The sequence below is a fragment of the Fonsecaea pedrosoi genome (genome assembly GCF_000835455.1).
Source record: "Fonsecaea pedrosoi CBS 271.37 unplaced genomic scaffold supercont1.5, whole genome shotgun sequence".
Taxonomy (NCBI): domain Eukaryota; kingdom Fungi; phylum Ascomycota; class Eurotiomycetes; order Chaetothyriales; family Herpotrichiellaceae; genus Fonsecaea; species Fonsecaea pedrosoi.
The window spans coordinates 1,758,093-1,779,536 of record NW_013550611.1 but is presented as its reverse complement, the minus strand read 5'-3'; the positions used below and the strand labels follow the sequence as shown (position 1 = coordinate 1,779,536).

General features: G+C 52.6%; 7 protein-coding genes across 7 annotated transcripts; 5 read left to right on the top strand and 2 right to left on the bottom strand.

The window, feature by feature from the left end:
- Nucleotides 1-5,230: 5,230 nt before the first annotated feature.
- Nucleotides 5,231-6,289, top strand: Z517_08116 (uncharacterized protein; the record flags this gene model as incomplete). Its single annotated transcript, XM_013426635.1, has 3 exons — nucleotides 5,231-5,513; nucleotides 5,572-5,649; nucleotides 5,712-6,289. 3 exons carry the CDS (start codon nucleotides 5,231-5,233, stop codon nucleotides 6,287-6,289), a joined length of 939 nt encoding a protein of 312 aa, XP_013282089.1.
- Nucleotides 6,290-7,164: 875 nt separating this feature from the next.
- On the top strand, nucleotides 7,165-8,440 carry Z517_08115 (uncharacterized protein; the record flags this gene model as incomplete). The annotated part of the gene is made up of 2 exons (XM_013426634.1): nucleotides 7,165-7,221; nucleotides 7,340-8,440. 2 exons carry the CDS (start codon nucleotides 7,165-7,167, stop codon nucleotides 8,438-8,440), a joined length of 1,158 nt encoding a protein of 385 aa, XP_013282088.1.
- An 839-nt stretch (nucleotides 8,441-9,279) lies between these two features.
- Nucleotides 9,280-11,700, top strand: Z517_08114 (uncharacterized protein; the record flags this gene model as incomplete). The annotated part of the gene is made up of 1 exon (XM_013426633.1): nucleotides 9,280-11,700. One exon carries the CDS (start codon nucleotides 9,280-9,282, stop codon nucleotides 11,698-11,700), a length of 2,421 nt encoding a protein of 806 aa, XP_013282087.1.
- A 683-nt stretch (nucleotides 11,701-12,383) lies between these two features.
- On the bottom strand, nucleotides 12,384-14,539 carry Z517_08113 (uncharacterized protein; the record flags this gene model as incomplete). The annotated part of the gene is made up of 4 exons (XM_013426632.1): nucleotides 12,384-13,871; nucleotides 13,954-14,024; nucleotides 14,090-14,470; nucleotides 14,533-14,539. The coding sequence occupies 4 exons, from the start codon at nucleotides 14,537-14,539 to the stop codon at nucleotides 12,384-12,386; spliced, it is 1,947 nt and encodes a 648-aa protein (XP_013282086.1).
- Nucleotides 14,540-15,370: 831 nt separating this feature from the next.
- On the top strand, nucleotides 15,371-16,878 carry Z517_08112 (uncharacterized protein; the record flags this gene model as incomplete). The annotated part of the gene is made up of 2 exons (XM_013426631.1): nucleotides 15,371-16,189; nucleotides 16,246-16,878. 2 exons carry the CDS (start codon nucleotides 15,371-15,373, stop codon nucleotides 16,876-16,878), a joined length of 1,452 nt encoding a protein of 483 aa, XP_013282085.1.
- Nucleotides 16,879-17,175: 297 nt separating this feature from the next.
- Nucleotides 17,176-18,899, top strand: Z517_08111 (uncharacterized protein; the record flags this gene model as incomplete). The annotated part of the gene is made up of 2 exons (XM_013426630.1): nucleotides 17,176-17,421; nucleotides 17,559-18,899. 2 exons carry the CDS (start codon nucleotides 17,176-17,178, stop codon nucleotides 18,897-18,899), a joined length of 1,587 nt encoding a protein of 528 aa, XP_013282084.1.
- A 192-nt stretch (nucleotides 18,900-19,091) lies between these two features.
- Z517_08110 (uncharacterized protein) lies at nucleotides 19,092-20,973 on the bottom strand (the record flags this gene model as incomplete). Its single annotated transcript, XM_013426629.1, has 7 exons — nucleotides 19,092-19,326; nucleotides 19,383-19,638; nucleotides 19,689-20,285; nucleotides 20,333-20,473; nucleotides 20,520-20,649; nucleotides 20,700-20,750; nucleotides 20,800-20,973. The coding sequence occupies 7 exons, from the start codon at nucleotides 20,971-20,973 to the stop codon at nucleotides 19,092-19,094; spliced, it is 1,584 nt and encodes a 527-aa protein (XP_013282083.1).
- Nucleotides 20,974-21,444: the final 471 nt, after the last annotated feature.

Sequence of the window (21,444 nt, the reverse complement as noted above, 5' to 3'; positions counted from 1 at the left end):
AAGACGATTTAGGGTAAATTGGATGAATGATTGTGTAGATTGAAGTGTATCTCTGGGCGGTCCCAACAAGGGAAGTAGTTTGCGCGCCTTAGCAGAGAGTGGTTCGGAGATGAAGTGGTAGGGGAAGAGGTGGTGATGGTGGTGGAGGGAAAGAGTGGTAGAGTGAAGAGGGCGGGGATGACGAAAAAGGCAAAGAGATAGAAGGAGGAGAGAGCCGTACCTTATATCCAGCGAAGGGACAAAGAGTCGTTGACGGAACTGATAGGCTGGACAGAGTAAAGCTAAAGATGGGGGACCTGGCCGGTCAGGCGCAGCAAAGCGTTATGCAGTTGGATGGAGACATGGGTGAGAAGAAAAATTGTGGATACAGGTCTTCTCCATCAGCAGCAACACGAAAGGATGGGAGCCACTTTTGGAGGGGACTACTGGCACGGGCAGCACGGGCCTGAGGCTTTGGGGGCTTTTGGGGGGGGGGGATGAGGGATACGAGAGGATGTGATGATAATTCACACTGTACAAGGTGAGAAAGGGGGACTGTGAGTACGAGTACTTCTGACTGAAGCGAGCGAAGAAGCGAATAAACAAATCAAGCAACCTAGTATCATGATACATCTCAATCAGGAACAGCTTTGCAGTAACGCCAGTAAAGAGGAGTAAGAAGAAGCGGGAAGAGGGCAAAAAGAGGCAAATTCGGCAAAGAGCGAACGGCAAAGGCGACGACGAGGCGCAGCCCCCAAGGGAAGCCAGGAAGCCAAGTCAGGAAAGTCTGAAAAGTGAAAGTCATTCTCACGCAACAACTCAACAGTCGAAACTCAACTCACTCCCTCGCTCAGGCGAGGCCGAGAATCTCAAGGGCTTCCCCATTTTTGTCCCCATTACTCATTCGCATCCCAGCTGCTCCCCTCCCAAAGCCCACTTTTCCACCTTTTCCCTTTGGAGATTCCCTTTTCGCCTCTTTTCCCATCAAGCCAAAACCCACACCAAACCCACACAATCCGTCTCAACTCACGCACGAATACTACTTGCTGGCTACAGGGCCAAAGGGCCACACTGCTGCATTGCTGCATTGCACGGCGTCCCGGTTACGGATGGCCCCCCTCCCTTCCTTCTGATGCCGAGCCTGCACCTCCGAGTGTGCAGTTACTTGCACTGCAGACTTGAGCGAAGAACCTGGGATCTGAACCTGACCCTAACCTGCACTTGCATTCACGCTACTGCACGTTCGACCTACTTTCGTTCCCTGCTGAGTGTCGACGGTACAAGTTGGTGTCTGAGCCCTGTCCGCAGGCCATTCGTCATCATCAAAAGTCTCGCAAATGTTCCAGCTCGGCCTGTTCTCCCACCCTCTTCTCGCCCCCTTCCCGGGCCCCCCTTCCGAGCTGGGCAAGAAAAAACAATGACACAAAAGACAGCATTGAATTAGCTGCATATGCAAGATCAGACGCTCCTCTCACCCAGCTTCACCCATCCTCGTCATGTAACTGGTGGCCTGCTTACCACGGCCATTTTGCTTGAAATCAACCTGGCTCACTTAAGCGCACCAGCATTGATTGCCAATATCAAGTTTGATCAAGGCTTTGTCAAATATGTATGAATACACGTGTACGGAGATTGATCCTGGCCTCGCCCTACGCCCCCCCAAATGTCTCCCAACTTCCGCTCGTATCCAGCTTCCTGGTCCTGGTACTGACCCTGGTAAATGGCGCCTGGATCAGCAAGCCGCAAACCGCCAATATATCCAATTCACTGGCGGCCAACCCTCGTAACTCTACCGTTGACACGGCTCTCCCCGTGAGGACGCGGACTTCGAGATGGTCTCGCCTTCTAGAAGACTACTTGAACTTGAACTGCTCCGAAGCCACCTACACTGTCTCCAGATTGCCATCCCATCCCGTCCCAAACCCTGGCGTCCGGCCTCCTTCGTAAATGCGAGGCACTTTTTCTTTTCTGCAAGAGGGACCTGATCAGCAGTTACGAGTACGGCCACCTGAGGGGTCTTTCAATTTCCAGAGTTGTTCAATCACGGTCCAGGTAGACCAGACTCCTGAGTCCCTGATGGCGCACCTTCACGTAGCATGTTGGTGGCATCGTCAGAGACTTGGGGGAGGAGTGACCTTTGCTGTATCGCTGTTGGTAAACTCTTAGGCACATGCACAGCAACTCCAAAAGCTTTACGTATGCCGGGCCTGGAGCGGTTGTCTCAAGAGATCAGGAGTCTTTGGCCCCCCGTCGATGCGATTTGTAGACCCGAGTTCGTGGTACGATGACCCTCGTTTCACCACCTCACAAACCCGACCTCTGGGGATTCGCCTCTGGGGGTTGCGGCCTCCAGGACAAAACGAAGGGATCTAGGCGCAGGGCCAGAATCTCGCCCAGCGGACAAAGTTCAGAAATCGTGCTGGCTGGGCTCGGGTGAAAATGATGACTGGCGGAAGGCAAAGAATGCACAACCAGTCATTGACATAAGATGTTGTGTGGTTGCCAATCCGCCCGAGTTAGCGGGCGGAGGACAGCTGAGGTGATCCTCGTCGGAAGGCACTTTTGCAAATGTATTGGCTGGTGATCATGGACAATGGTGTGGCACTTTATCTCAATATCCCTGCTATGCCTTCCTATTGGTTCCACAGACTGTTAAGCTACCTGTGGCCTTGGAATGGCATCATGTGACAGCCACTGAAGTCGTGCCCACCAACTGACTGGGACGATAGTCCGGAGACGCAAGGTACAAGTCTGTCGCAGCAGCCGCCGACATTAGTTTCTAGGAGTAGATCGACAAGCTGCAGGTTTCAGTCCGGGGATCTCAGACAGTGACGACGGTGCTGCTCCCAAAACAGAAAGGGAGGAGAGTAGGAGAAATCGAGAGGCAAGATGCGAATGAGATCGACCACCGGGGAAAGCGAGGTTGGAAACAGGCTGGCCCCTGTCTAGCTGGGATGTGGGTGCCCGACCAAGGTCTTGTGGCTGTGCACGTGCATGTGCAGAGAGAAATGATGGAAACATTGCCTGCGTTGCCTGCCTGCATGCATGGCCTGCACAGCCTCATGTTGCGCCTCACGCCTCATCGGCACATCCGATCACGTGCATTAACTACTTGTTTTCCCGAGGCTCAAAAGGTACGCAGGTACTTTTGCCTGCACTGCGCCACCTTTTGTGTTGCCGATCATGTGAGATCCTCTTCGCCTTACCATCTTTCAACGAAAGAGCAAGGAAAAAACATTGGGCAGCAGCAATGGGATGACGATACACAGCACGCAAGGTGCGGGACCGCCGCAACTTCGAGTTGAGGATCTTTTCTTGTCGGTGTGTCCATGCATACCTGTTGTGTACATCTCCAAGCGACTAACCATCTTAGAAGTGACCAGACTGCGACCAGCGATCCTTGCTTCGTGTCTGCAGGTGGCTTTGTCTGACCGACTATTTCCCGGCTTTCCTCAGACTGTGACTTCGTGTGCCTGCTTCAGCTCGACACTGGATTGTCCAGTCTTCCGGGCCTTGGCTGGCCCAGGTCTTTTCCAACCCTATGATGTGTTCAGACTTCGAAGTCGAACAGCATGTCGTGTCCTCCGAGTGAATTTGGTCGCTGGTGGTCTCCGTACTTGGCACAGTGATCACCTTGTCTCATCTCACCCTTTGAGTTGTTGGTTGCATTGTCAGCTGAGATTACTCACTTCCCACCTTCAAGAAAATTTCCAATGGCATCCATGAGTGCGCACACAGGTGGAGGACTATCGCAGAGCTGTACCCCCGGCTGGCGCAAACAACGATGCAGCAAAGCAACATCATCTGGTCGCTGACATCGAAAATGACATGTGAGTTACTGAGTGTGGTGTCGATTGCCACGAGCGGGCAACGTATCCGGCACCTTCGGCGGTCAGGATTCACCACAAATCCCCTGCCTGGTCGCACAAGACGGCTTCGGCAGAATACAGTTGATGGCGAATGCCCGCAATGTGGATCTTCTAGGACGTTGCACTACATTCCCACTGTACACTCCAAGTATGATGAATGCGGCGTGATCCGGTTGTGCTTGTGTTTGCAACAATGGGGACAACCGTCGAAGGACGTCATCGGCGGTACTTTCCAGTGCCAGATAAATTTGACCCAGATGATGTCTGTGCTACAGGCTTTGCATTCCTGGGACCAGAACAAAGTTCACTGCCGTCGCTTGAGAGAACTGACTATACGGGCAAAGAATGGAAACGGACGTTTCGTCAAATTTATCATGGACCTGGTGAAGTTGGGTAACACTGCTCGACAGTCTTTAATCACTGCTTATCCACAGGAAACTTTACGATGACCCAGTGTTTGCTGTTTGACATGCCTGCAGAGTGCACCTATCTGAGTACGAAGACAAACACAATGAAAAGAGAAGCACCTGTGCAATCGGCTACAGTCACGAGGCCTTCATAGGCCCAAAGAAGACTATGATTGCATTGGAAGCTCTGGTCAATGAAAGGAACACGACACATGACGAACCAAGTGAAGTCTAAGCGGGAGCAGTAGAATAGGCTGTGAGCCACTAGCACAAGCATGGAGTCATTTCTGGGGATGCTTTTTCCACGCGAGTTAACCTGGGGGCTTCCTGAAAAGGACTTCCTCCCATCTCCCCTTTTCCCACGGCAGCCTCGCCAGCGATACACCTTGGTAGCTTTTGGTGCGGACAAAGGGACGAAGGGAAAAGGGGCAAAGGGCCCAAGGCTGAAGACAGGGCGCCAAGCAACACGCAGAGGATATTTTTAGATCCGTAGGGCCGACTTGCTCTGCCCTTTTGGTCAAACAGTCGAACTGTTCGGGGAATTATGAACCCGCACGTGCGGATTTATACCCAATCAGGTCTGAGCGTCGGGGTTTGCCTGACCGGCCCCCGACATGTGCTGAGTCGAAGGTCGGATGGAGCTTTCCCTTTTTCACCACCTAAAAAATAATTGAACAACTTGGTCAACATCCTATCTTTCTCCCTCCTACCGAATTTCGGCATATTCGATTTCCTCTGGGCCGTTTTATTTGTCCTTGTTGCGGATATCTCTCTTCTTTGCAGCGTTGGGGTTTCGGGTACTTCATTCTTCGACTTGGTGGACTTTTCTCCAACTCAGGGGTAATTACCACCACGACCCGGACAAGGTGTTATAGCTCTTTTTCCAGCTAGGAACAGCTTGTTCGAATAATCTCCTGGACAATTCCTTTGTTCGTTTTCGAGTGTTCATCAGCAACCAAGTCGATCAGGATCAATATGTCAGGGTATTTCCGTTCTTCACTCAGGGTTGCCGGTGCAGCAACGGTGGGAGCTACAGCGGGCTATACAGCATGTCATTACTGGAACACGACCTTCTTCCGATTCAACACTGTTCATGCCGAATCTCCTCCCTCAGATGCCAAGGCAGCACTGAAGAAAATGGAATGGAAGGGTTTCACAGAGCTCAAGCTCGAAAAGGCTGAAATGGTCAATCACAATGTCAAAAAACTGACTTTTGCTTTGCCTGACGATTCCTCAATCACCGGGGTCCCCCCAGTCAGTACGTGTGATCTGCTGTCCACTTTTCGAGAGCTAGGACTGTCTAACCTTTTCTTCAGCATCTCTCTTGACTAGACATACTCCCGAGGGTGCCTGGGTCCCAGTCTTCCGACCATATACTCCTGTCAGCGCCAACGGTAAGCTTTCGGATCTGTCCATGGTTGTAAATGGGCGTGGAGCTGATTATATAATGTGCAAGACCAACCTGGATATGTCACGTTCATGGTCAAGAAGTATCCCAACGGCAAGGGGTCCGGCAAAATGCACTCTTTGAAGCCAGGTGATTCGATGCTGTTCAAGCCTCTTCACGAGTTCGACTACAAGCCGAATCAATACTCCGCTATGACCTTCATTGCTGGAGGGTCTGGTATCACTCCGATCTACCAGTTGACCCGGGCCATCCTCAACAATCCCGAGGACAAGACCAAGATCGCTTTAGTCTATGCAAACAACACTGAGGAGGACATTCTGCTAAAACCTGAATTCGATGAACTGGCGCAGCAATTCCCTGACCGTTTCACGAGGACCTACACCATCAGTAAGACCACCCCTGAAAACGAGGGTCTCTACCACCAAGGCTACGTGAACAAGACCGTCCTGAGCCAGGTGATGCCTCACAAGATGAACGAACGGAATGTCAAGGTTCTCGTCAGTGGGCCTCCTGCCATGATCGAAGCTGTGGCTGGCGCTAAAGGTGGCTTTGGATGGACTCAGGGTAGCCTGGGTGGCATCCTTGGAGAGTTGGGGTATACCAAGGAAGAAGTGCACAAATTTTAGAGATTTAGCACGTTGCAGGGACGGGATATTATCAATTCATTGTCTATATTACTAAGACTGGGTTCAACACTGGTTTCTTACCGGCACATGGAGAGGCGCTAGATATAGAATAGATAGACAGATGCTCGAGGCGAGGGGGCAAGTGGCTAGTCTTCTCGGCTTGGAGTCTAGCTACGAGCAATTTTGGTGTTCTCAAACATCACGGACCGTGACATCCGTCGCAGAAAGTTCAGAGTTAGAAGCTTTGTATCGCCGATTTTGGACCTTCAAAGGGTGGAGGTCTGGTACATCCCAGTTGCTGCCAGAGGACGCCATAACCGCGTCTTGGATGATGGCGGACCCTCTTTAGTCAACCGAGTCCAGTGTGATGGCCCTGGAAGATAGAAGAATAGGACCGGCTGAAGGCTAAACATGCGCTGATCGCTGCAACCTCGAAGAGAGCATTGATACTGGATTATTGCGATGGAAGTTCTCGGGAGACTCGTTTCGTCCGAACGGCCCGGCCATATCGGTTGGTCGGTTGCATCATCCAAACCCCCCTCGCGCTCTCGGCCCCTCACTTCGCACCAGTTTCCACACGCTTCTCAACAAGCTTGTTCCGTCCCCATGCTCACATCTCTATCGCCTACGCAATTCCACGGCCGTCTTCGAACCAGCGAACCAAACACAAGAGAATTGCGGCCGGAAATGGAAGGAACCCACTAAGAACACCTGGGGACGCGTTTGCTTTGTTCGCTACTCATGTGAAGAAAAGAAGGTGACGTCCCGTGCTCTTCCTCGACCATGCAGGCCTTTGGTGAGTTCCTTCTCTTTTCTTTCTGATCCAAGGCGATGGTGATGATGCTGGAGGAATTCTCCTCCACGCTGCGAGGAACATGCTGCGAAAGCAAGCGCTGATCAATCTGGCATTCTCAGTCCCCAAGAATCGCAAGGTATGTATGTCATGCGTCGCGAGCTGCTCCATCGTCTCTGTCGTCGGCTTGCGCCACTTTCCACCTTCCTGAAGCCCTTCTCCGCAACAGCTAGTGACCGCCAGGCTAATTCGTGTAGCCCAAATTCGACCTCATCCTGCGCATCATCGACTTGACCAACATTCCATTGATCTACGGTACCGCTTGCGTGAGATGGCACCTCTCCTCTTCCAACGCCGCGGAGCACCGCGGGCGAACCGATAAGGCCCCGATTGAAGAACACAAGGCAACATGGGATTATTGGAAGGAAATACCGGTGCGTCTGACCATCGACAAGACGGGCATGCTCCAGGAGTGCGACATCCACTTTGAAGTTCTCCAAGAATTCCATGAAGGCGGAAGAGGTGGTCGCGTACATCTGGGCAATGTGAAACTCAACCTGGCCGAATACACTCGACTACCGGATCTACCGCCCGCAGACCGCGATCCGCAAGATGAAGCCGATGATGGAAGCATCACGAGAAGATATCTCCTACAGGACAGCAAGGTCAACAGCACGCTGAAAATTGGGATCCGAATGAGGCAGACTGAGGGCGACTCTAATTTCATAGCACCTCCACTGAGGTCAGCGATGGTGGTCGGTGGCATCGCGGGGGTCTTGACCACAGAGGCCGGCGAAGGAGACGACATCCCTAGCATCACCAGCAAGACGAGAGAGTTGTCAGAAGCTCAGGATATTTATCGACGAACGCTGGCAGCGACGTGGGCATGTCAATCCGGAGAACTACCTCCGGATAAATTGATTGAGAACCTGTTTGCGGGAGGAGACGGCGGAGTACGACCACAGTCGTCCAGTAGCAAGGCTAGCAATCAACAACAGCAACAACGGGAGCAGCAGCAGCAACATCAACAACAGAACACCAGGCTTGGTCTGCGTGAAGAGAACGGCAGCAGTTCAAGCAATGAGCCCAGGAGACCCGTCACTCCACGCCAATTCTTGACACCCCAGGTATTTGCCAGCGGAATCAGCCACGGTCAGGGGCACCGACGCGGATCAAGTCGAGATTCTCCCACCCTACAAACAACTGCCGCGGGTGCCGTCAGTGGCCGAGCAAGCATCGAGCAGCAAGTCCATGCGAGCCAGCAGGAACATCGCCGGCGTGATCGATCAGAATACCACGAGTTCACCGAGTTTGATCTCCGTGATGATTTACGGAGCTGGGAAATCGGAGTAAGATGATGAATCACTTGAAGAAATTACGCGCAAATATATATTGTGTCCCACTCACCACTCACCGATGCTTGGGGCAAGACGGGTCTTCCAGCTGCTCTCCCGTCAGACCTGCTCGCATTGGTCCTTCTCCTCTTGGGGAAGAGATGAAAGCCACTCAAAGCTTGCCCCAGATGGGGAGAAGACCTCGTCAGGCGTGATATCACCTGTGTTTCTGACAGCCACAGAAGCCGGAATAACGGTTTTGTTGGACGACGAAACCGGTGTTCTCAACACAAATTTTACTGTCGACCTTACCGAGGACGCTTATTCATAAAGGGAACGTAAAAGAAGACCAGTCATCAAAGAGCTTTACGAAGCCTGCTGTCGGTATTGAACGTTGTTATACTCGGTATACGTATATATTACCAAAGCTCGAGACGTCGGGCCATGTCTAGTATCATTCTGATCATAGTGTTCATCATGTTAGCAATAGAAGGCATTGTTTTTCCGCATAGATTGTGTCACAGTCTCGAATGTGGTGTGCGATTGACCGAGTCCTTGTCCAGAATCTGCAAGTCCACAACTGTGGCAGTGGTGGTTCAGCAGACCGTTTACAAGGACTCGGTCCAATCGGGCAAGGATTTTGATATTGGTAGGTGTCACGTTTACAGTTGAAATGTTTCTCAGATAGGTAGCTATTCCGAGTATTTACGCCATCTTTACCCTGGGCCTTGGGCGACACTTTTCCAATGATGGGGAATTCGTCAACTGCGTACGTGCTTTCAACGTAGTGAACAACCAAAGCGCGTGCCCATTCTTCCCCTTGAACAAAGCGCCATAGTCGTGGCATTTCATGCACGACATATATGTTAGCACGTGCCACCAACCGGGTTCATGTCTGCCTGCGGTGCCAGAGAAATCTAGCCAGGGCCAGCCTCAATCCGCTGGGGACTGCAGCATCGATCTGCAGTCGTGTGCAACGACGATGGCACGGTGTAGCGGCACACCAGCTACCACACGAAGAAGTCGACGAAGACCACACGCATCCTCCTCCTCCTCCTCCTCACCCTGAAAATGATTTAAAATCCCAACCAACAACGCCCCCTCGGCCCAACTTTCGACGTCACAATTTTCGAAAATGGAAACCCAAACCCACCGCGCAACTTGGGGTCAATTCCCTCGGTACGCCTGCGGAGGTGTTGCTGCTACCTACGCGCGATCGACGAATACCCGAAGTCCCCAAGGATGAAGGAACGGGCAAAATGCTGGGCAGCACATTGGAGGAGTCCATCAACTCGGAGAGTGCCCCCTTGAGTGGACCGAAGTTGGTAGAGAACATCGAACACGTTCGCTCTCTCGTGGGCAAGATGCGCGGGCAGCTGGAAAAACACGAGTGGACGACCCTGAAGAGGCAGCTGCACACTGGGTTCCAGAAACAGCAATTGACAAAATATATTCGCTTGCGCAAAGGCAACCTCCCCGTCACCGAGGATCTCGAGAAATACAACAAGAGGGAAATCATCAAATACTTGGTCGAAGAAGTCTGGGGCTTTACAACGCCGGTTCAGGACGATCCCGTTTCTACCGGCAAACAGTCGAAGATGGTCATCGCCCTGCACGAGCCTATCAAGTTCGACCATCTCCTGATACATCCGAGTCAGCCACTGAAGAAGATTGCCGAGGAGCTGGATGTCCAACTTGATGTCTATCCGTCTCAATACAAGATCAGAGCCACAGGATCCAGATCCAACGCTCAGCAAGCCTTGCAGAGAATCTCTCGATATGTAAAAAATCTGGGACAGATTGTTATACCACTACATGACACCCACCGGGACATGTACCAGGATCCTGCTACCAGGCAGTATTTGACTGCGTACCTGAAATCGATTCAACGGAAATACCAAGGGTTGAACATTGGCATGGACGAGCAATGTATCAGAATCGTCCATCTCGGGAACCAGCGCGGCGCTGACCAGGCCCGTCGCGAGATTTTACTTTCTGTGCCAACGGGGACTACTTTGGGAGAGTCAGTCATCTGGCCACGAAAGGTTACGTCGGCAATTGCCCACCAACCATTCCCTACTCCGTCTGAATTTCCTGCGCTATTGCATCACACACAATGGCTGAGGTTGGTGTCTATCTCCCCAAGTCCGCCGACTGGGAATGCTGGTACCCGCAAGGAGGCTGCTCTTACACCAATTCTGCAGGGTCTCCGGGGTGCGTTCGACCCAGTCGCTAACGTTGGCAGTGAGGGTAATCGGCAAGAACTTTACCATAATGTGACAGCCAAATTTGGGCAAGCTTTGACCAAAGAGGTACTGCAGGCTGCCAACGGTGACGCTGCTAAGCGCGTTGCGGTCGATTCACAGAAGCAGGGAAGATATTTTGTGGGAGGAGGGCCCTTTCTGGCACAGCATCTCGCACTTATGGACCCATGGATTGATCCGCCATCAAACCCTGCGAACGACATAGACCAACATGCGCGTGCCATACTGCGCCTCGAACTCTCGCCTGTTCTAACCTCGACCGATTTGCCGGCTTTCGAAATATTTGTCACGGCAGGTGAAGCTGTGGGGGGTCAGCGTCCTCGACTCAAGGTCGTCCGGGTGTCAGCCATACACCAGGAGAAACATTTTACAGTGCTGTGTCCACACACTCGTATGGACGTCCTGCTCACGCAGCAACTCAAGCAGGACCTCGCCTACCCTGGATCTTCCGAAACTGATGTCGTGCAAGCGTTCATGAATGCCCTGCGTGTCTATATCGGTAATGCGCAAGGACACGGTTCTTCGGATTGGGTGTTTCGACCATTTGTCACTTTGCAGGTACCATTTGGTTTGCAAGAGGCACGTAAACAAACTCAGCAGGCCGCCGTTCTAGATGCACGACAGGGAACTCGCAGCGGTGGAAAAAGAAAAGGCGCAAAGAGCCCTGCCGGGACTACTGAGAAGAAACAGGAATATATTCTCCGATCAGTTGATGTTGTTGATGTTGATTCACGGCTTTTCTCAGTGGAGTCAGCCTCCAAAATGCCCAAGACCAAGGCCAATCCCAAGTCCACGTCTAAGCGTACTTCCATGTCAACAGCAAGGTTTTGCTTGGACCACGTCACATACACCGGCGCGGCTGGTACCAGACAAGAGCTTCGTCTAGCAGAGCGACCACTGCTGAGTCCCCCAACCTTCGCACAGCCGGATCTGCCTGTGTTTGTGAGGGCAGCGTTGGACTTGGTGAAGAGGCTGGACAATGACCCTATGAAGGCCATCCCAGCCAAGACGGCGGGCTGAGCACGGTTGAAAGGTGTGTGAGAACTAGGAAAGCTAGCAAGCACCTGCACAGTCACCGATGGACTATTGGAGGATATGCGGATACGCGCAAGCACGATGCCCGTCCTCACACAACAGACAAGCATGAGCGTTGCAAATTCTCGATCGGGAGATCCACATGTCATCCAGAATATAGAGGGGCTTTCTGTCATCATTGTTCGATGTATGCTACCAACGATACCCATGGACATCGGAGTTTATGTACTCTCCTCATCACCCGTCCAGTCCCGTCCAGTCCAATCCATCAAGCAACTGTGACAATCTAGTCTGGGTCATATCTCTCGATATATCCATATCTATACCTATCCACGTGTCAACCCTGTACACTAGAGCAACAGCCAAGCCAGACAAACCCCAAGACCAACGGCATACTTCTTGTCGATATAAGAACGAACCATACCTAGGGAAGAATTGTAAGCTTCAGACGGGCCGCCGGTCAAGTCTACCTCTCTATCTCTCTCTGTATTATAGAATTCAATTTTTGTTTTGCCAGAGACTCGAGAAATCGAAGGAGATATATCCCCAATGCATTGTCCTTCTAGCTTCCAAGTGGATCAGATAGATAGGTCCTTGTCTCCTTCCTTCCCTTACCGAAACGCCAAGTGCGGATGACAATGCTAATTACCTCCCCCTCGTCGTCCCGTTCAGGGTTCAGGGTCAGTCGCGGTCCGCGACAACAGCCTCTCTTCATCGTCGGCGACTGCGCGACGGGAAGTACTGGCACCAGTGCCGCTCTCGTCGGTCTCACCCGCATTGGTCAGTCTCTCACGCTCATCCACGGTATCCCATCCTCCCGGACCTTCTTCGCCACTTTGTGCAATGGCCCCTGCTGCCTTCCTCCTGAATTGTTGCATCTCGTTCTCGTCTAGTGCGCGGACATTGGTCGACTCAAAGTCCCGCGCGTCGATCCTCTTGGCGAACAAGATATCCAGCTCTTCGTAAGTCCGGTCCTTCGTCTCCGGTAACCTGTACCACGCCCACACCCACGTCAGCATGGCCGTGGTGCCCCAGAATAAACCAGTGTAGCCGCTCCAGTTCAGTGCCTGCGGGTTCATCATGTACGGCTGCACCACCCCTCCTATGAAGCCGACGAGGTAATAAGCGTTGCGGGCGAGACATATCGTCTTGGTCCGAAGGCGCGTAGAGGAGACTTCTCCGGGAAGGGACCAGCCCAATTGTCCAACTGAAAGCTGGAAGACGATGGTCCAGACCAGGGTGAGCAGGGCTTGCGTGAATGCAATGAAGACGAGGGAGGACCAGATATTCAAGACGCCAATGACATAGAGAATGAGCGCCATGACTAGCATTGAAGTGGTGTAGATTCTTCGACGGCCGAAGTAGGGCATGACGAGGAACCAATTCGCCAGCGTCGCCAGCAGTGCCAAACCAGTGCCGAAGAGACTCAGCGTGTACGTCATCTCGGCACTGAGGCCAACCTGTTCGTAAAAGTATGTCGCATTATAGCCAAAGGACAGCCCAGAAAAGTTTTGTCCCGCAAAACACATGCACGCGATCTCGGTGCGTCGGAGTTCGAATCCGCGGAAACAGTCAACGTAGGACGTCCCGATTTGCAACGATTGTTCCAGGTTATTTGTGCGGACGATGTCCGCGAGTGTATCTTTGGGATCGATCTTGGCTGTGCGCGACTGAAGGCGTCGGAGCGATTTCTCCGCATCCTCGAGACGCCCCTTTCGGACGAGGTACCACGGTGATTCTGGTGCGAACGACAACAGAGGTATGAGGAAAGCCGGCCATATCCATTGAAACCCAAAAGGTATTCGGAATCCCCACTCGTCGTCCCTTTCCAGAAAGATCCGTAGCACGATCGCACATATGATTTGTCCAATGATGAAGCTCATGTTGGTGAAACTCGAGAGGTAGGCCCGGAGCGCCATGGGCAGCACTTCGCTGGAGTAAGATGGTGCAACCGTCGCGAAGATACCCCATGGAAACCCACACAAGAATTGCCCGATCATCAGGACTACTATGTTGGGGGCAAAGAAGGTCATGAAGATGAGACAAGACAGAACGCACAGGGCGCCGATGAGCACTCGTTTCTGGCCAAGTCGGTCGACAAGATAGCCGTTCAATATGGTTCCCAGGACAGCGCCGACGCCAGATGCTGTTCCAATCTATGGTTTACATTTTAGTTCCAATCGCAGCTTCACACTAAGCAGGACCGAGGTGCAATGTAGAAAAAAAAATGAGGCTTACCGCAGCCATCCAAGTTGCACTGAGCTGATAGCCGGACTTCGTCTGCTCGGTAACTCCAACGAATTCACCATCTGCAACAAATACTTAGCACAAGGTAGCCCCTATAAGTGAGGGGATGGGGAAGGTTGAGACGTACATTTTCGTTGAAAGGTTGGATATGCATAAAAGTTAGGCACCAGAACGCTGTCAAAGCCTTCCATGATCACGCAGGTGCTGACTGCCAGGGACCAGAACACGGCCATGGGGTAGGCTTTGAGAGCTTCTCGTACGGTCAAGTTGTGTTCAAATTGAGAATACTTCGAGGCAGCTTGTTCGAGCCTTCTATTCTCCTCTGCCTCTTCGTCGCCATGCCACTCCTGGCGCAAGGGTAACTGGCTCGCGCTTCCATGCTGGTAGAAGTCCCGTCCTTGGACACTGTCCTCGGTAGCTTCTACGTCTGCTAACAGTGGGCGATCGCCCGAATGGTCGTCGTCCTCAAGACTTGTCCTCGATGGGGTGCTGGGGACGGATTTATGGTCTGGATTTCTCGGTCAGGTACATCCCAGCCTTGTGAACTATTCTTCAGCTGGGAGTCTTTACCATTCATTTCAGCCGGCTGAGCATCCTCACCGCTGGTGAAGGAACTCTACCCTTCCTTGGCCACCGGAGGGAGTGAGGCGATAGAAGCAGTGTGCCTTGCTCCCGCCGAAGGGTATTGGTGGAGGGATGTTTTGGAACTAGCCAATGGCCAGAAGAGACAAGAGGACGGAATCCACAAAGTTAACGTCCCGGATCTCTGTGGGTCATAGATGCGCTATTGGCATTGGCAATGGTAATTTAGTACTGATCGGGATAGAGGCCGAAAAGGTTTGAACGTCCCTCTGTGCGCTAATCGGACGTGGCGAAGGATTCCCCAGCAGCAGCAGATTCGGGGAAATAGATGGATTCGCGATTTGAAGTGAAGGAGAGGTCAGCAACTGCGTCTGATGCAGAAAAACCCCAGGAAGCGAATTACGCGGACTCGGCGGAGCTTGTGGGAAAGGGGGTCAGCGGGATTGATTGCACGTGGTTGGCCCAAAGTCTCGGCAAGTTTGTTAGTGGCGGAATTGGCAAAACGCGAGAAAGAGAGACAACTCAGCAATATTACTGCTTCACACTGCATCCAACTACCACATGGCAACACTTTGGCAGCCAAAAATGCCGATATTGCATTTCTCATTCGCCAACTGTTTGGCCCGGCTCTTCCCCCTTTGCAGTATGCCGCTCCTTGCGCGACCGCCTTGACGAGAGAGAGTCCACTGCACCGGTCATGTCCCGCAGATCTGCGAAGGCTTTTGCTTCCTGTGTAGTTCCTGATCTATAAAATGGCGAGCCTGGCGTCCCTGAGCCTACCAAGTGGCCTACCGTTTGTTTCGTCATTCGTTTACCACATAAAACGATGTTGCTTCTGTTGGCACCAACCCTTTTAGCCACTTCGGTGTATGCAGTCAACAATGGTCTTGCTAGAACGCCTCAGATGGGTTGGAACAACTGGAATTCCCTCGGCTGTGATGTGTCCCAGTCGTTGTTGCTCGATACGTCCGAGGTGCTGCTGAACAGCGGCCTGAAAGACGTGGGGTATCAATATGTCGTCCTTGATGATTGCTGGTCGGATGGGCGTGACGCCGGGGGCTATCTTAAACACGATGCGAAGAAGTTCCCCAACGGCATGAAATGGGTTGCTAATGAACTTCAGCACATGGGTCTCCTGTTTGGCATGTATTCAAGTGCTGGAGAAATGACCTGCGCCAGATTCGAAGGCTCGCTTGACCACGAAGAGAAAGACGCAGAGATTTGGGCCTCGTGGGATGTCGACTACCTGAAATACGACAATTGTTACCATCGCGGCCGATTCGGCTACCCTGAAATCTCATTCAACCGTTACAACAAGATGGCCCAAGCACTCAACGCTACTGGTCGACCAATTCTTTATTCGTTATGTTCTTGGGGAGAAGACTATGTGCATACGTGGGGCATGTCTATTGCTAATTCCTGGCGAATGTCCGGCGATATCTATGACCACTTCAATCGTCCAGACGCTCTATGTGCGTGCGACGATCCTCGAGATCCGCACTGTGTCGCACCAGGAAGTCACTGTTCAGTGATGAATATCATCAATAAAGTTGCGCCCTACGCTGATCGCAGTCAGTTTGGCGGCTGGAACGATTTAGACATGTTGGAGGTGGGACAGGGTGGGATGACTGACGAAGAATACAAAGTATGGTAAACTCGATTCTGATTCATGGCTCTTCTGACTGGTGTTTTGATGTTTAGGCACACTTTTCCATGTGGGCAGCTCTGAAATCTCCGCTACTGATTGGGGCCGACATTCGCAAGCTGTCGTCCAAAACGTTGACAATTCTAAACAACCCGGCCGTAATTGCAGTCAGCCAAGATCCGCTCGGTCGGTCTGTTGCTCAGATATACCGGGATCAACAGGTCAAGAAGGACAAATATGGACAAGGCGAGGTCCAAATTTGGAGCGGCCCGCTTTGGCTCCACGACCAGGTTGTCATCTTCCTCAATGCAGCGGACGAGGATCTCGAAATGACAACCACCCTTAATGACATCTTTGTGCATGAAGGGCCTGAAGGTTCGGCGCCGCAGACCATGGAGGAATTTGACATCTACGACCTGTGGGCTGATCGCATGGACGATTCCACAGCTGAGCAAATTCTCAATGGAAAGGCTCAATACAAACGCTCGTGGTATAACTCGACTCTGACGCCGTACAAAGAGGGTCTGGCCAAGGCTGACCCGCGGCTTTTGGGCAAGCGTGTAGGCAGCATTGGACCAAAGCATGACGTTCTGCGAGCTCATGTACCACGGCATGGGATCCGCATGTTCAGACTGCGGAATTTGAGTGGTGGCTCTCCGAGATATGCCACGACCAAGAGTGAGCTCTAATACAGACAATCGACACGGTGGTGCTAGGTACTAAATGTTGTCAAGACAGGGAAATTGTATCTATGTACATGGATAGATGAAGCTGGCCGGTGCGATTGTGGGCATCTCGCCAAATCATTCTGCTTCACCGTCTGTCGCGTGCACCTCGTCTTTCCCCGCCTCGATTGTATTGATCCTTGCGCGTCTCCAACCCCGCTTCCTTCTTCGCCGCATCCTTGACACAACATTTGATCGCTCGCAACCGCATACTAGATCGATCTTTTTAGAAATGATCCCGATCTCTTCGCACTTTCGGTCATGTTTACGAGATCATGGCCACACCCTGCACGCGCCTCGAGAAAACGACTCGCAGACCCCTCCCGATCCAAGACTGTCGAACTCAGACACGGGCTGCTAGACCACAATGCGTCCTCCCACTGCCTGTGTCGTGTGTCGGTAGGTGACAATTCCTTTCCCTCCACAAGATCTAAATTCCCACCAGAACCCGCCGCCGCAAATGCGAAACCACCGCACCCGGGGCACCATGTGCCTATTGCAGTTCGCGTAAACTCAACTGCTCCTTTGCGTCTTTCCCTCCGATCGATACCACTTGGCCTACCCAGTCACAAACTACGACTCCCAATACCTCCGTGCCTGGCTCAACTCGGTGTCAATGTGTTACGATAGAATTGCCCTCTCAGTCTCTATGTGTAGAGCTCGCGAAACTGTATTTCCGCTACATACACGACACGTTCCATTCGCTCTTCCATCCACCCAGTGTGGTGGAAGAAGTCATCGACGGCACAATCCCAAGGGTCCTCCTGCTTGCGATGATAAGTCTCTCTGCCAGATTTTCGGAAGATGCCTTCTTCGCAGGAACGGATCCAAGAATTCGAGGTAGGCCATATGCCCAGGAAGCAGAGCATCTCCTCAACATCCGTGAAGTCTCCATGACGACGTTGCAGGCCGCCGTCCTTCTGGGAGCGTATGTTATCACTGAAGGAGAGGCAGCTGCCGAAGCGGTCTACTACAGCGTGGCCTGTCGCAATGCGCTGTTGCTTGATCTGCCCAACATGGCTGTTACGTCGAGGGTCGAGCAGGAAGTGAACCGGCGAGCATGGTGGACATTATGTATGATTGACGTCTGGTCTTCTAGAGGTGTCCGGATCCCCAGAATGCTGACACCCAGGAACGACGTCCCCTACCCCATGGAAGAGACGGTGTTTCACCGCCTGCGCCCCGATGGCATCGACATCCCCAGCCCATCCAGCCTGCAGGAGTCGCGTGCTTCGCTGCTGACGCAGATGATCAAGCTCAATGCGATTCTGTTCGAGATCAGCACCGTCAACGAACTTGCGGTATCCCGTTCCCACCTCGACACCCACCACAAAGAAGCCGTCGATGCACTCACAGCCAAGTTGGAAGGTTGGTACGACAATTTACCCACGGGGCTGCAGGACACACACGCAAACCTGTCGCGCTACGCCACGATCGGGCTCGGTCCAATGTTCGTGGCTGTCTATCTGGGCTACTACCACTACGGACAGTTATTGTACTATCCGTACCTCCACGAGGACTCATACGACGAGACCGTCCACGGGCGGTACTACGCCGACAAGTGCAAAGGCCACTCGATCGGGCTCTGCGAGATTCTGTACCGGGCATATTCCACCCCGGGCTGCGAGGTATACTACACCATGGTCGGACACGTGCTGGTGATTGCATCAACCGTCCAACTCCACATCCTGCTTTTCAGCACCGACGAGGTCCAGATCCGCACCGCGCGCTCGCGTCTCGAACGCAACTTTGAGATCTTGACCCGCCTGCAGACCTTCTGGCCCACCTTGGACGTCTGCTTTACGCGGTTCCGCGAGTTCCACAAGACATGTCAGAAGTACAAGGAGACGTCCTTTCGCATGGATCAATGGATGCTACAGTTCCTCTTCGAGTTTGGCAAGCCCGTGGGCGAAAAGGACCCGGATGATCTCGTGGAGCTCAGGCCGTGGTCCATGCAGGATTTGGGGTTCACTCCTCTTTCTTGACCCCCGAAAGAGATGAACTGGTTACATCTGAAGTGAATCAGACAACTCATAAGCTCTATAACAACCAAAGGTGGCTGGTTGCTCCTGGCTATACATTGTAGCCCGTCGATCTCCCAACATCATGAGATCGCTCACAGGCGTCACTCTCCAACCAGTAAGTCTGATACAACCCTCGCGCATCACATCATGCGCTTACAGACTTGCCTTCCCGCTTGTCTCGTACGGAAAGATAAAGCTGATCAATCCCGCGGCGATATACAAACTCGCCGAGACGAAAATGGGCGTGTTCGTGTAGCCGACATAAGTTGCGATGATGGGCGCCATCAGACCACAGATACGATTGAATGCTGCCGCCAACCCGCAACCCGTGCCTCGGTGCACGCTGGGGATGACCTCGGGCGTATAGCAGTACAAAGCTCCCCACATGCTACATGACCAGTCAGTGCATGAACCCAAACACGGTGACCCCAGAGTGCAACTCACATATACGAAACAAAGCTGGTGATGCAGTTGAAGGCGAGGATTTGTGCCTGTGTCCGTGCTGCCGTAAAGGCAAACTGGAAGACGGAGGTCAAGATCAGGGAAATACCAAGCGTGCCTCTTCGGCCAATATATGGCAATCCGATAAACCATCCCGCCATCAAAGTACCCGGAATGGAGCATGCGATGATGATGAAGTTGTTGCGATACGTGATGCCGATGCTATTCGAGCCGCTCTGCGCACCATGCAACGCCAGATCTATCTCATCGTCAGCAACTTTTCCAACGTCGTCACAGTCGTATACATACATTCTGGCAGGAAGTTTGCATACAGTGGTGATGCAAGACCAATCATGCCCCATACGAGGATGATGAGGCTGGTGCTATAGGCAACCTTCTTGGTGGAGAAGAGAGCTCGAATGTGCTTGAGACCACCGGGTCGGAATTGTGCAAAAGTGCGTTTCCAGGTGTTGGGCCTCTTTACAGCTGCAGGATGGCCGACGGTCGCATAGTCTCTCTCGACTTGCAACAGATCCTCGACAGTCAGGGGCTGTGTGGTGCCATTGTACTTTGCGACATCGTTGAGCACATCAATGGCTTCCTGGTACCGTCCTTGACCGATCAGATAGCGTGGACTTTCACGGAGTCGGAAGAAGACGAAGCGAGCAAAGAAAGCGGCCAAAGTGATGCCACCCATGGTGTACATCAGATACCTCCAGCCCATGTTGTCCTTCTTATGGCATTGACCAACAGGTGTGTCGGCGCTGCAAGAGAAGTTGGGAAGAAAGCCCCAGGCTGCACCTGCTGGGATGGCTTGACCGATTGACCACCAAACGGCCAAAATCTCGAGCAGATACTGGTGAGTCCCTGGAAGGAATTCAAGGAAGACGGCAGAATCGACAGGTACTGCGAAGTCAGCGGACGACTTTTTGGATTCAGGCTTCTGGACGTACAGTTTCCTCCAACACCAAACCCGCACAGGGCGACGAGAACAGCACAGGACACAAAGCTGTTGGCAGCTCCTGCAGCGGTGCCAAAGACCCCAGCAATGAGCAGAGTCAGATTGAATGCCAGTGTTCTACCGATCAAATCACCTGCCACAGTCAGAACATGAAGTGGATTCTGGCTGAAATATCTCACTTCCAAGTCCCCAGAAAGTTGCACCAACAACCAATCCAGCGATCAAAGCAAGGGACAAAAATGCCGAATGCTTTGGCGTGAACTCAACAGCCACTTGGGCAAGGGCGTCCGAGACGGTCGTTTGCCAGAGCTTGAGACAATCAGCTGGCGCTATGTGGGAGAGAAGTCTCGAATACTTACTTGATCACACAGCCAACCGTACCCGCAGAGGAAGAACAGTGCCCATTGGTACTAGAAACGTCAACTCGCTTCAACCTGGTGGGCATTCACTTGGTGTTACCTTTCCCATGCCAATGCACTGAACGGCATGGTTCACGAGCCGAGCTTGGTGCTCAAAGACTGGGTCGAGACCGTCCACATGCAGTGACTTGAGCTCTCGAATGGAGCCCACTTCGGGTGCCTCCTCCGAGACTGGACTGGCAGTGCCAACATTGGTGTCTTTGTCTGTACCCATGGTCTGCCTTGTTGTCAATCAAGCCGAAGTACTGAACTTGGGAGAAGTCAGAGACGTGCACGGTGGAAACAAGCCATTCTTTTGTAGTGACAGGCGAGGTTGAGATCCCCATGTTTGACTTTCGGTACTATCATATCTGCCTTGATAGGCCCACGGAACGCTAGCCCCGGCTCCATATCCAACATTGTGATAGACATGGGGGGCGTGGATAGTGTGGGCTTTTGGCATAGAACGGGAGGAACCAGCCATCCGGTTGCCCGCTGACGGTCAAATCTGCATATCCTCATTGGAGAGACAGCCAACGCTCCTCAAGATAGGGAATCGGCCGGGGAATGGAGAGACTATCACGGGCAAGAAGACTCGGCGAAGGAGCTTATCTGACGCCACGAGGGAGACTTTGAGAAGACCGAAGGAGCTTAGCGCAGCCACCGATGAAGGAGGAGATGCCCGCTACATCGATCTCGGTTCGCC